This window comes from Oncorhynchus tshawytscha, linkage group LG28 (genome assembly GCF_018296145.1).
Source record: "Oncorhynchus tshawytscha isolate Ot180627B linkage group LG28, Otsh_v2.0, whole genome shotgun sequence".
Lineage (NCBI taxonomy): Eukaryota > Metazoa > Chordata > Actinopteri > Salmoniformes > Salmonidae > Oncorhynchus > Oncorhynchus tshawytscha.
This window is the reverse complement of record NC_056456.1, coordinates 39,803,271-39,816,954: the sequence shown is the minus strand read 5'-3', so window position 1 is coordinate 39,816,954 and position 13,684 is coordinate 39,803,271. Positions and strand designations below refer to the sequence as shown.

The following is a 13,684-nucleotide window of genomic DNA, read 5'->3' as shown; positions in this document are numbered from 1 at the left end:
AACATAAGCTATTGCATTCTCACGGATTTAGGGGACTAGGCCCACTGTAAATCACAGTCTGGATATGGGCATTTCAAACACAGTCAATAAACAACATTAAATTCACTAGGCTATTGATAAGGCCTACAAAAAAAAGTGTATAATTCACATCAAATTCTAGTAAAAACTGAAACAAAGATGTGTTTTAATAATCTCTGAATATAGTTAGAGGTAATTAATTGATAATTAATCATAATTGCTCCCTGTGGGCGGACAATACAGACAAGGGCAACTCAGACTATGGAGGGTTTTTACTCACATCCAAACTGTTAACAGGTAAAGATCAGACAGGTAAAGATCAGACAGGTAAAGACCAGACAGGTAAAGATCAGACAGGTAAAGATCAGACAGGTAAAGATCAGACAGGTAAAGATCAGACAGGTAAAGATCAGACAGGTAAAGATCAGACAGGTAAAGATCAGACAGGTAAAGATCAGACAGAGAAAGATCAGACAGGTAAAGATCAGACAGGTAAAGATCAGACAGGTAAAGATCAGACAGGTAAAGATCAGACAGGTAAAGATCAGACAGGTAAAGATCAGACAGGTAAAGATCAGACAGAGAAAGATCAGACAGGTAAAGATCAGACAGGTAAAAATCAGACAGGTAAAGATCAGACAGGTAAAGATCAGACAGAGAAAGATCAGACAGGTAAAGATCAGACAGGTAAAGATCAGACAGGTAAAGATCAGACAGAGAAAGGACCATCCACTGTTATAACGCTCGTTAGGCAAGCCAGTTATGAACACATTCTTAGTTACAAAAAAAAATAAAAAATAACTTCCTACCCTGGCAAAACCCTCCCCTAAACCAGACGGCCAATTGTTCACCTCCCTATGGGATTTCCGATCAAGGCCGGTTGTGATATAGCCCGGGATCGAACCATGGTCTGTAGTGATGCAGTGCCTTAGACCGCTGGGCAACTCGGGAGAATATTTATAAACATCATGGAACCATCCCACAAGCTCATATTTGGACTTTTCCAGAAATAGCAGCTGAAATTGTATCGAATAAACCTATTCGAAGTAAACATTTCTAATAAGTTTGGGTTTAATCAAATTAAAATTCAGAAAAAAAACGATCAATCTGTTTTTTAAACCAACACCAATATTACTAAAAAAGGATTGTCTCAAAAGCATGATATCATAAATCCCTTCTCTCGTTCAATGTTTGTCATTCTGCAGAACACTCACACGTCTAAAAATACTCGACTCTTGTCAATTGTATTGTTGCCTATGTACGAGGGCAAACACACGCAGAAAATATTTTTGAAACATCCCCAAGTAGACCATTTACAATCCCTTCACTCAAAAGGCTCGTTTTGGCTAATGGCCAGGATAAAAAAGACACACCCATACAATGTTGCTAAACCAGACTTGATTAAATGGGACAGGAGGATATGCTTGTTTTTTAAAACCTAATTCAATTAAATGGTGGGGGGGACCAAAAAGAGGCACATCTCTCCTTCCATGGGCACTGTGAGTCATAGCTGGATAGGCTTCTCAAAATCAAAACCGTCATCAACCGGGTTATAGGAAATACCTGATTTTCCTGGGTCTGAAAACTTTCCATTAGCGCTGCATGAAGTGGACACTTTATGTTTTGAAGGAAACACGTGGTGGACTCTATGTTAAAAATGTTTAAATTCTCTAGTTTTTCTTCTTCCCATCTAGAAGTCATATTCCTATTTATTTCCAGTGTAGTGAGAGAGACTTTATCACATTTGGTGTTAGGGGTTGGTAGGTGCGCCAGTTTATACATGATGAAATGGAAAACTAACGTGTGTTTTTAACACTGGCGCGTCCTTAACACGGAAATAGAGCCCTGGGTCTCACTTTATGCTTTTGTGTCGGAGTTGAATTGGTTTCTTTGGAATGACTGAACAGGTCCTTTCTCTCTGAGGACCACAAGTCCTACAGTCCAACTCACACAGAACTAATACAAGTCACGTTATGAGATCACTTCACCTGAAAGGTTTTTTATTTTTATTTTTTACATTTTTAAAATCTCTCTCCCCTCTAGAAGATACCCAATAAAAAACCCAAAGTCTCCTGCTCCGTCTGTATATTGTCCCGAGTACTGAGCTACTGGTTGTGAAGAAGAAGAGGGAAAAAAGAGAATCATGCTGAACCAAAGGCCTCTTTGTGAGCTGGAGAATGCTGCATTACTGCATACCTCCAAGACTCATGCATTCCAGATGTGTTCAATTGGCCAGGATTTGCCTCCCCCCCCCGCACCTCTTCTCCCCTTTTCCCTCTATCCCTCCCTCCACCAACCCCCTTTCCTTCCAAACCACCTCCTCACAGAAGCGCTAAAAAAAAAACACACAAAAAACAGGCAATATCCCAAAACCCTTTAGCAGCACTACATAAGTATCTTTATAAATAATAATCATAATTAAAAAAACATTGCATCCTTCAGAGGTGGTGGTAGAATGCGACGTGTGACTAGTTTGAGACATATTTCCTTCTGTACCACAATGCCAATTATAAACCATATTCTATATAATCACAAAGGGACAGAAACTCCTATTGAAGGAAAGGGGATTTGACTACAGTTAAATGTTACCAGTCCCAGTCACTCGTAGGCACATTGTCTATCTAAACTGGATATCTTAGAAGTAAACTAACAATCATCTTCAAATATGAACGACAGTCCTCTGCTGCCTGTCTACTGGCAGGGCCCGGTGATATACATGACAGTCCTCTGCTGCCTGTCTGCTGTCAGGGCCCGGTGATATACATGACAGTCCTCTGCTGCCTGTCTGCTGTCAGGGCCCGGTGATATACATGACAGTCCTCTGCTGCCTGTCTGCTGTCAGGTCCCGGTGATATACATGACAGTCCTCTGCTGCCTGTCTGCTGTCAGGGCCCGGTGATATACATGACAGTCCTCTGCTGCCTGTCTGCTGGCAGGGCCCGGTGATATACATGACAGTCCTCTGCTGCCTGTCTACTGTCAGGGCCCGGTGATATACATGACAGTCCTCTGCTGCCTGTCTGCTGTCAGGGCCCGGTGATATACATGACAGTCCTCTGCTGCCTGTCTGCTGTCAGGGCCCGGTGATATACATGACAGTCCTCTGCTGCCTGTCTGCTGGCAGGGCCCGGTGATATACATGACAGTCCTCTGCTGCCTGTCTACTGTCAGGGCCCGGTGATATACATGACAGTCCTCTGCTGCCTGTCTACTGTCAGGGCCCGATGATATACATGACAGTCCTCTGCTGCCTGTCTACTGTCAGGGCCCTGTCATATACATATATATATATATACATATACATATACACATATACATATATATATTCGGTCTGTTTCCCAAATGGCAGCTTACTCCCTATATCATAGGGCCCTACAGTCCATGGTCAAAAGCTGTGCACTACTGTGTGGTAGGGGTTAGGGTGCCATTTGGGAAGCAGGCCAACTGTCTGTCATGTTAACAGGCCTGAGACACTGATGAGGGAGAGCTGAGGAGCACATTTCTCCCCCAGGCTGAACGAACGAAGGAACCGAACGGAGCATTGTGCAGACACACGTGACCACATCTGGTAAAGACATTTGAGACAAGCAGTTTTTTAAAACAGCAGCACTACAGTTCTCAAACTATAACCCAGAACAGAACAGAACAAACAAAACATTCACTCTGTCTTTTGGGTTGGTTATTTTCACACTTTCAGTGTTAAAATGCTATTTGGATAAAGCCATAAAGGAAAAGTATCCCCTTTAGGTTGAAACTAAACAAATGAAGCACATTCTGGAAGCATCTATAATCTAGACTCAAATTTGACTTGCCTTTCATGATTCACTTTTTAATTCCTGCCTTTTGCCTTATTAAGGCTCTGTGGCTTTTGGGGGCTCTTTTGGGTTGGTGTACCTAACATCATGAGATGTAGGCTATAATCTTTCTCTGTGCTGTTTCTTGTCACCATCTATACAGAGTTGGCAGCATACGTGACAATTACAGATCCCTGGAAAGCCTGTAAATGTTTGCTAGTCACATTATGCAATTCTGGTCTGTTTAAACATCACACACAGAGGAGAAGGAGGAGGAAGAGGAGGAGGAGGAAGAGCCATGCCTGTGTGGGTGTGAGGTATTCCATTATAGATGGGTATCTAGTTTAACAGGCTATATCTGAAATAATGTCCCCTAATTATCTAATTGTTAGTTATCTACAATGTATTCAAAGGGAGGATAAGGGTGAGAAGAGGAGGGTGAAGGGTGGGAAGAGGAAGATGGAGGTTGGGGGGAGGGTTTGGTTGCACAGGACATTCCAACCACAGGAACTGTCCAGACAGACGGCATATCATCCTGAGTAGAGGAAGTTGTGGTCACCAATTCAGAGATATCAGCTGACATCACAGACAGACACACCCCAAGATGGAACCTTACATGGACAGAAACCTCTTTAGAATTACAGCTAGACTGTAAAATGTAAGATACTGGTTCTGTAGTCAATCAATAGCTTGATTAGTTGATGTAAATCAACCTAGGCTACTGTAATACGTGCCGGCATAAAATCAACAAAGAAAAACACATTGTAAGTTAAAACGACTACAGACACAATGATGAACCCATAGATTCATGGCACCCTTTGGTGTCCTAGGAATACGTTCCACTCCTCATCGTAATAATTTAGGCATGGTTCGGCTATTGATATTGACTTGCTGCCTTAGCTCATAATATCAAAGTCAACTTAACAGAATCAACACATATATAACAGCAGAGGCTAACCAATATTCATTTCATAATATCTACAATCAAGGGAAAGAAGCAATTATCCTGACCCAGACATACTGTAGGCTAGTTTAAAGGGGGGTAGACACAGATGAACTCTTTCCACCAACGGCACTTATTGGGCTTAGTGGTAACCAGGGCAAAGTGGAGACTCATTGGGCTTAGTGGTAACCAGGGTAGAGTGGAGAGTTATTGGGCTTAGTGGTAACCAGGGTAGAGTGGAGAGTTATTGGGCTTAGCTTTAACCGGGGAAGAGTGGAGACTCATTGGGCTTAGTGGTAACCAGGGAAGAGTGGAGAGTTATTGGGCTTAGTGGTAACCAGGGAAGAGTGGAGACTCATTGGGCTTAGTGGTAACCAGGGAAGAGTGGAGAGTTATTGGGCTTAGTAGTAACCAGGGAAGAGTGGAGACTCATTGGGCTTAGTGGTAACCAGGGAAGAGTGGAGAGTTATTGGGCTTAGTGGTAACCAGGGTAGAGTGGAGAGTTATTGGGCTTAGCTTTAACTGGGGAAGAGTGGAGACTCATTGGGCTTAGTGGTAACCAGGGAAGAGTGGAGAGTTATTGGGCTTAGTGGTAACCAGGGAAGAGTGGAGAGTTATTGGGCTTAGTAGTAACCAGGGAAGAGTGGAGACTCATTGGGCTTAGTGGTAACCAGGGAAGAGTGGAGAGTTATTGGGCTTAGTAGTAAACAGGGTAGAGTGGAGAGTTATTGGGCTTAGTGGTAACCAGGGTAGAGTGGAGAGTTATTGGGTTTAGCTTTAACCAGGGCAGAGTGGAGACTCATTGGGCTTAGTGGTAACCAGGGAAGAGTGGAGAGTTATTGGGCTTTGCGGTAACCAGGGTAGAGTGGAGAATTATTGGGCTTAGTGGTAACCAGGTAGAGTGGATAGTTATTGGGCTTAGTTGTAACCAGGGAAGAGTGGAGACTCATTGGGCTTAGTGGTAACCAGGGTAGAGTGGAGAGTTATTGGGCTTAGCTTTAACCGGGAAGAGTGGAGACTCATTGGGCTTAGTGGTAACCAGGGAAGAGTGGAAGTTATTGGGCTTAGTGGTAACCATGGAAGAGTGGAGACTCATTGGGCTTAGTGGTAACCAGGGAAGAGTGGAGAGTTATTGGGCTTAGTAGTAACCAGGGAAGAGTGGAGACTCATTGGGCTTAGTGGTAACCAGGGAAGAGTGGAGAGTTATTGGGCTTAGTGGTAACCAGGGTAGAGTGGAGAGTTATTGGGCTTAGCTTTAACTGGGGAAGAGTGGAGACTCATTGGGCTTAGTGGTAACCAGGGAAGAGTGGAGAGTTATTGGGCTTAGTGGTAACCAGGGAAGAGTGGAGAGTTATTGGGCTTAGTAGTAACCAGGGAAGAGTGGAGACTCATTGGGCTTAGTGGTAACCAGGGAAGAGTGGAGAGTTATTGGGCTTAGTAGTAAACAGGGTAGAGTGGAGAGTTATTGGGCTTAGTGGTAACCAGGGTAGAGTGGAGAGTTATTGGGTTTAGCTTTAACCAGGGCAGAGTGGAGACTCATTGGGCTTAGTGGTAACCAGGGAAGAGTGGAGAGTTATTGGGCTTTGGGGTAACCAGGGTAGAGTGGAGAATTATTGGGCTTAGTGGTAACCAGGTAGAGTGGATAGTTATTGGGCTTAGTTGTAACCAGGGAAGAGTGGAGACTCATTGGGCTTAGTGGTAACCAGGGTAGAGTGGAGAGTTATTGGGCTTAGTAGTAACCAGGGAAGAGTGGAGACTCATTGGGCTTAGTGGTAACCAGGGTAGAGTGGAGAGTTATTGGGCTTAGTGGTAACCAGGGCAGAGTGGAGACTTATTGGGCTTAGTGGTAACCAGGGTAGAGTGGAGAGTTATTGGGCTTAGCTTTAACCAGGGCAGAGTGGAGACTCATTGGGCTTAGTGGTAACCAGGGAAGAGTGGAGAGTTATTGGGCTTAGCTTTAATCAGGGCAGAGTGGAGATTCATTGGGCTTAGTGGTAACCAGGGAAGAGTGGAGAGTTATTGGGCTTAGTGGTAACCAGGGAAGAGTGGAGAGTTATTGGGCTTAGTAGTAACCAGGGAAGAGTGGAGACTCATTGGGCTTAGTGGTAACCAGGGAAGAGTGGAGAGTTATTGGGCTTAGTAGTAAACAGGGTAGAGTGGAGAGTTATTTGGCTTAGTGGTAACCAGGGTAGAGTGGAGAGTTATTGGGTTTAGCTTTAACCAGGGCAGAGTGGAGACTCATTGGGCTTAGTGGTAACCAGGGAAGAGTGGAGGGTTATTGGGCTTTGCGGTAACCAGGGTAGAGTGGAGAATTATTGGGATTAGTGGTAACCAGGGTAGAGTGGAGAGTTATTGGGCTTAGTGGTAACCAGGGAAGAGTGGAGACTCATTGGGCTTAGTGGTAACCAGGGTAGAGTGGAGAGTTATTGGGCTTAGTGGTAACCAGGGAAGAGTGGAGACTCATTGGGCTTAGTGGTAACCAGGGTAGAGTGGAGAGTTATTGGGCTTAGTGGTAACCAGGGCAGAGTGGAGACTTATTGGGCTTAGTGGTAACCAGGGTAGAGTGGAGAGTTATTGGGCTTAGCTTTAACCAGGGCAGAGTGGAGACTCATTGGGCTTAGTGGTAACCAGGGAAGAGTGGAGAGTTATTGGGCTTAGCTTTAACCAGGGCAGAGTGGAGATTCATTGGGCTTAGTGGTAACCAGGGAAGAGTGGAGAGTTATTGGGCTTAGCGGTAACCAGGTAGAGTGGAGAGTTATTGGGCTTAGTGGTAACCAGGGAAGAGTGGAGACTCATTGGGCTTAGTGGTAACCAGGGTAGAGTGGAGAGTTATTGGGCTTAGTGGTAACCAGGGTAGAGTGGAGAGTTATTGGGCTTAGTGGTAACCAGGGTATAGTGGAGAGTTATTGGGCTTAGTGGTAACCAGGGTATAGTGGAGACTCATTGGGCTTAGTGGTAACCAGGGTAGAGTGGAGAGTTATTGGGCTTAGTGGTAACCAGGTAGAGTGGAGAGTTATTGGGCTTAGTGGTAACCAGGGTAGAGTAGATACTTGTTGGGCTTAGTGGTAACCAGGTAGAGTGGAGAGTTATTGGGCTTAGTGGTAACCAGGGTAGAGTAGATACTTGTTGGGCTTAGTGGTAACCAGGTAGAGTGGAGAGTTATTGGGCTTAGTGGTAACCAGGGTAGAGTGGAGAGTTATTGGGCTTAGTGGTAACCCGGGTAGAGTGGAGAGTTATTGGGCTTAGTGGTAACCAGGGTATAGTGGAGAGTTATTGGGCTTAGTGGTAACCCGGGTAGAGCGGAGAAACGGTGTTTTCTACTTCTGGCTTCTATATGTATTTCATTCCTACAATTGAGAGCATCGCCCCATAGGCGACAGTACTACCTATACGCAGTAGCATATTCACCGATGGTACAACAGTGCCTCATACCGTTTGTGTGAAAAGTCTATGAATCACTTTAAAATATCCTGAAACCATATCGGAAAATGCCTCCAAAATTAGGCAAATTGAGTGAATTGCTTATATGCAGTATGCTAAATACACACCGAGGATGTCATGAGAACATGGCATATCATTGACATATAGTTTGGAAGAGAGTAACGTTAAAATGTATAAAAAATCGTATTGGCAAGATAAAATAGGTGAAATCAATTGATACATTTCAAAACCAGCATATAGTTCCAGTTAATGATTATTGTGTGGAAAGTTATGTTATAACACATCTGTCTCAGTTTTAAACCACCGAGCGCCTACGGCTGATGTGCAGTCTACCAAACTCTACACACTCATGCGTAAAAGTCAGAGCCGTCCGTATTACGCGGTTCTTTTGGGAAGGTGAGAAAGTCGAATCAATACTCTGACGTTAACCGTATCAATACTCTGACGTTAACCGTATCAATACTCTGACGTTAACCGTATCAATACTCTGACGTTAACCTATGAAAAGCTATGCAGTGGCTATAGGATTCTATAGTCGAGGTGTGAGATTGCTACCCTACGGAATTCCTCTCTCGATAGCTGTGTCCACATTACAGCGGACCACGGGGACAAACAAAGCCTATTTGTCTGGCTAAACCATTTAAAATATTCGCATGAGAGCGGCATGGGAACAGTTTGACGGGTAATACCTCCACAGCAGAATGCCACGTACGAGCCGCTATTTTGGGGTATCACGCAAAGAGCGGAGCGATATAATCTGGAGACCGTTCGAGCGCACCTGTACGAGTCTCGCTGGGTGTTCACCGCTGAACGGCGGTAGCATCACTGGCTGTAACGTAGGCTAACGAGAGCATTTCACATCGCGATTTACACACACGCACACACAAACACATTATTTTAAAAAGTGTGGCACTGGCCATATTTGAAACATTCTTATATTTGATCATGGATTCACATGTGGTGACACTTAAGTCATGCATTTTATGACACTGACATTGACATTCGTTATCTAAATGCTTCTTTCAACATCAGCACAAACAGCGCAGTGAGTGTGGCACTGGCTCTACTGAAACGATGTGATCAATTGATAAACCAACCCTGCACGTCCCCATGAAACATCAGGGAGAGTTTGCGAGGTGAACGGTTCTGAAACGCGTTCCGCCAATGACAGATACTTACCTGCTTGGACATTGACGACTTGCAGAAGGACAGTGAGAGTGACGATGGTGGTTAGAGTGGGGTACAAAAGCCGGCTCTTGGTTTTCCACCTTGTGGACCATATTTGCATCTCCATGGTCTCTCACTCAACGCCACAAAGCTTCTGAAAAAAAAACCGGCCGACCTTTCAGAACAAAATGTGTGTCCTTTTCCTTCCACAAATCCACCAAAACAATATATCGGTGTGTTGTTGGTAATTGTTGTTACTACAACAAAGCCATACGTGGAAAACAGAATTCGTTTCTTCTTTAGAGCCAAACTGGGCCTCTTGCTCCACTTTCCCTTATCTCCAGCCCTTAGACTGAAGGTGTACGGGCGTTCAGCAAAGTACCGGAGACAGTTCGATTGCTCCGAGAGCCGCGCGCGCAGTCTGGAGGGAGGGAGGCGGCACGAACCTCTGAACCCCGACTAGCAGGAAACTGACATGGAAAATCTTCCGTTTAGCGAATCACCATGCTGGAAAGTTGACTCCTGGTCCCGCCCAACCATCTGTCATTCAAGAGTGGCCAGAGGTCCTTAGTTACAAGAAAGTGTTGGAGCGTTGATTAGGAGTCGCATCAGTTATCCAATATTCTTCATATCGTATTGTCATACGGAGATGGATGGAGGGACAGAGGGAGAGACACTGATGCGAAATAACAAGACATTACAGTTTTATCCACAACACCCATAGCATATAATTTATACATTCCACTGCAGTGGTATTGGGTTTCCTTATAATTGGATTAAATCAATTACATCTGAATGTAATCAATGTAAATAGCGTCATTTCGATTTTTTTAATGATTTTTTTATAATTCTTTGGCCAACACTATAAAACAGTCTAAATGATTACTTTAATCATTACAGTGTTAGTAATCAACACCTGATTGTAAGGGATGAAGCTATATATAAAACGCTTAAAAGTTGGAGGGCATCAACAGCGATTCCAGGCATTTCCTGAATGCATGAGAAAGAATAGGTTAAATGCCCAACAAGACCATCAAACTGTGATATCAAATCTTTAGCGGCCAAAATGAAATGTTTTCCAGATTTTAAAAGATTTCTTTCAAAGTAAGAAACTTTGGAAAGCAAGTGGAGAAGAAAGGGAAGAAAATTATTGCAAAAAAAAACCGAGCATTGGAACAGAGAATGGAAGCACAGGTGTTAGCTATAGAGCTCTGGGATGCATCCCAAATGGCACCCTATTCCTTATATAGTGCACTACTTTTGATCAGAGCCCATAAGGGCCCATAGGGCTCTGGTCAAAACTAGTGCACTATGTAGGGAATAGGGTGCCATAGGGCTCTGATCAAAAGCAGTGCACTATATAGGGAATAGGGTGCCATAGAGCTCTGGTCAAAAAGTAGTGCACTATATAGGGAATAGGGTGCCATAGGGCTCTGGTCAAAAGTAGTGCACTATATAGGGAATAGTGTGCCATAGGGCTCTGGTCAAAAGTAGTGCACTATATAGGGAATAGTGTGCCATAGGGCTCTGGTCAAAAGTAGTGCACTATATAGGGAATAGTGTGCCATAGGGCTCTGGTCAAAAAGTAGTGCACTATATAGGGAATAGGGTGCTTTTTGGTACGCATGCCTTGTCCTTGAGTTGGTTCTCCACAGTGTGACGTTGAGAGACATTATTTGACAGTTAAATTGTAATAATTGTCACACAAATCCAAACCACATTTAGTGGAGTTTGTCAGTGTTCAGAACAGGATGAAGAGTTTGGAATAAGGGGGAGATCAATGTGTGTCGTCATGAAACAAAGATTAGTTTGTATGTCCTCATTGGTTAATTAAACATGTTGAATGTGGATCGCATAAGGGTGTACTTTCAGACCGTTTTCAAGAGGATGTATATATGTTGTCACTGTGAATGTATTGTGTTTACATTGTGTGTAGATTGGACCAATTTTCCATTATAGTATCACTGTTAAATAAATGTGCTTGTCTATCTGAATGTGCAGTTTCGTCCTTAAACGCCCAAAACCAGTAGAAACCCATTTTTTTAAGCTAAAAGAAGATGGGCAGAGTTTACTTGTGATATTGCGCAATGATTTAACTAAACAAGTCATCGTTTTAAGTCAAAGTATGATTTATTTAGCCTTGAAGTGACAAAAAAAACGATATGTCCACTTCGTGCAAATCCGAGTGAATGCAGTGTCTTTTCCTATGATGTGACGTACAAATTATTTTCAACCTAAGTTTCATTTCAAGGCTTTGTTTGATTTGAATGTTGCCACCCACCAGCATGACATTGTTTTATTGATCAGAAACAGCTGCAGAGTTATTACTCTTAGTGACTGAGATGAGCCAAAGAGCCTCGTGTACACTTGGCAGCCTGAGCCAAGGAGCACGTTAAAATTGGGGGGGAAAACGTGTGTTTTTGCACCTCCTCTGTTTTTACAAATAATTATCATAATCCATTAGATCATTTGTACATTTTCACTTATTTTTTAGTTAGCCTGTATAATAATAATAAATATTTATGACCATTTTATAAATGGTATAATTGCGTGATATGATAGCATTTAGTAAACCAGCTTCCCCCCGTCGCCCCGAGATGAATGGTTTTGACCACCAAAGCCTCTCTACACGCTCCACTGCTTTTGATTGGTGTAACTTTAGCTCGAAACCCACAAGAAAATTAAAGGAACTTATCATTATATTATCATTTGAGGCATTCATTATCATGAGCAAAGTACTTTCACTTCCCCTGTGAGAACTATGAGATCGGGCTGACTGGGCTTTGCTGTAGCGCACCGAAGCCTGCCAGCAGCCTCCCTACCATGTTACACCATGTCAATTACAATGTAGAAAAACGCATATCAGCTTTCTTGCTATATTTATCCCTATCACCAGAGCTTCGACTTGTTCTTTCTAACTATTTCATTTATTTATTTATTTATAACAATAATTTACACCCGATTTCGTGGAATCCAATTGGTAGTTTACAGTCTTGTCTCAGCGCTGAATCTCGGGAGAGACTAAAGTCGAGAGCCGTGGGTCCTCTGAAACAGAACCCAACCAAGCCACACTGTTTCTTGACACAATGCCCACTTAACCCGGAAGCCTGAACCAATGTGTCAAAAGAAACACCGTGCCATTCATCTCCCTACACTGGTAGGCGCTAGCCTCCCTACACTGGCTTCCTGTCAAGGCAAGGGCTGATTTCAAGGTTTTACTACTAACCTACAAAGCATTACATGGGCTTGCTCCTACCTATCTCTCTGATTTGGTCCTGCCGTACATACCTACACGTACGCTACGGTCACAAGATGCAGGCCTCCTAATTGTCCCTAGAATTTCTAAGCAAACAGCTGGAGGCAGGGCTTTCTCCTATAGAGCTCCATTTCTATGGAATGGTCTGCCTGCCCATGTAAGAGACGCAAACTCGGTCTCAACCTTTAAGTCTTTACTGAAGACTCATCTCTTCAGTGGGTCATATGATTGAGTGTAGTCTGGCCCAGGAGTGGCAAGGTCAACGGAAAGGCTCTGGAGCAACAAACCACCATTGCTGTCTCTGCCTGGCCGGTTCCCCTCTTTCCACTGGGATTCTCTGCCTCTAACCCTATTACAGGGGCTGAGTCACTGGCTTACTAGGGCTCTTTCATACCGTCCCTAGGAGGGGTGCATCACTTGAGTGGGTTGAGTCACTGATGTGATCTTCCTGTCTGGGTTGGCACTCTCTAATTCTCTCTTTCTCTCTTTCTTTCTCTCTCTCGGAGGACCTGAGCCCTAGGACCATGCCTCAGGACTACCTGACATCATGACTCCTTGCTGTCCCCAGTCCACCTGGCTGTGCTGCTGCTCCAGTTTCAACTGTTCTGCCTGTGATTATTATTATTTGACCATGCTGGTCATTTATGAACATTTGAACATCTTGGCCATGTTCTGTTATAATCTCCACCCGCCACAGCCAGAAGAGGACTGGCCACCCCTCATAGCCTGTTTCCTCTCTACGTTTCTTCCTAGGTTTTGGCCTTTCTAGGGAGTTTTTCCTAGCCACCGTGCTTCTACACCTGCATTGCTTGCTGTTTGGGGTTTTAGGCTGGGTTTCTGTACAGCACTTTGAGATATCAGCTGATGTACAAATGGCTATATAAATACATTTGATTTGATTTGATTTTGATTTGTGCATCTGGCGACCGTGCATGCGCCCGGCCCTCCACAGGAGTCGCTAGCGTGTGATGGGACAGGGACATCCCTGCCAGCCAAACCCTCCCCTAACCCGGATGATCCTGGGCAAATTGTGTGCCGCCCCATGGGTCTCCCTGTCACAGCGAC

The 13,684-nt window shown here is 44.0% G+C and overlaps 1 protein-coding gene across 1 annotated transcript in view; it reads right to left on the bottom strand.

The window, feature by feature from the left end:
• Positions 1-9,797, bottom strand: part of LOC112226415 (collagen alpha-1(XI) chain) — a 200,433-nt gene extending 190,636 nt beyond the window's left edge. Inside the window, exon 1 of the mRNA XM_042308330.1 lies at positions 9,376-9,797. Within this exon, the coding sequence (XP_042164264.1) occupies positions 9,376-9,490 (115 nt within the window). The 5' untranslated portion in view covers positions 9,491-9,797. The remainder of the gene's footprint in view (positions 1-9,375) is intronic.
• Positions 9,798-13,684: the final 3,887 nt, after the last annotated feature.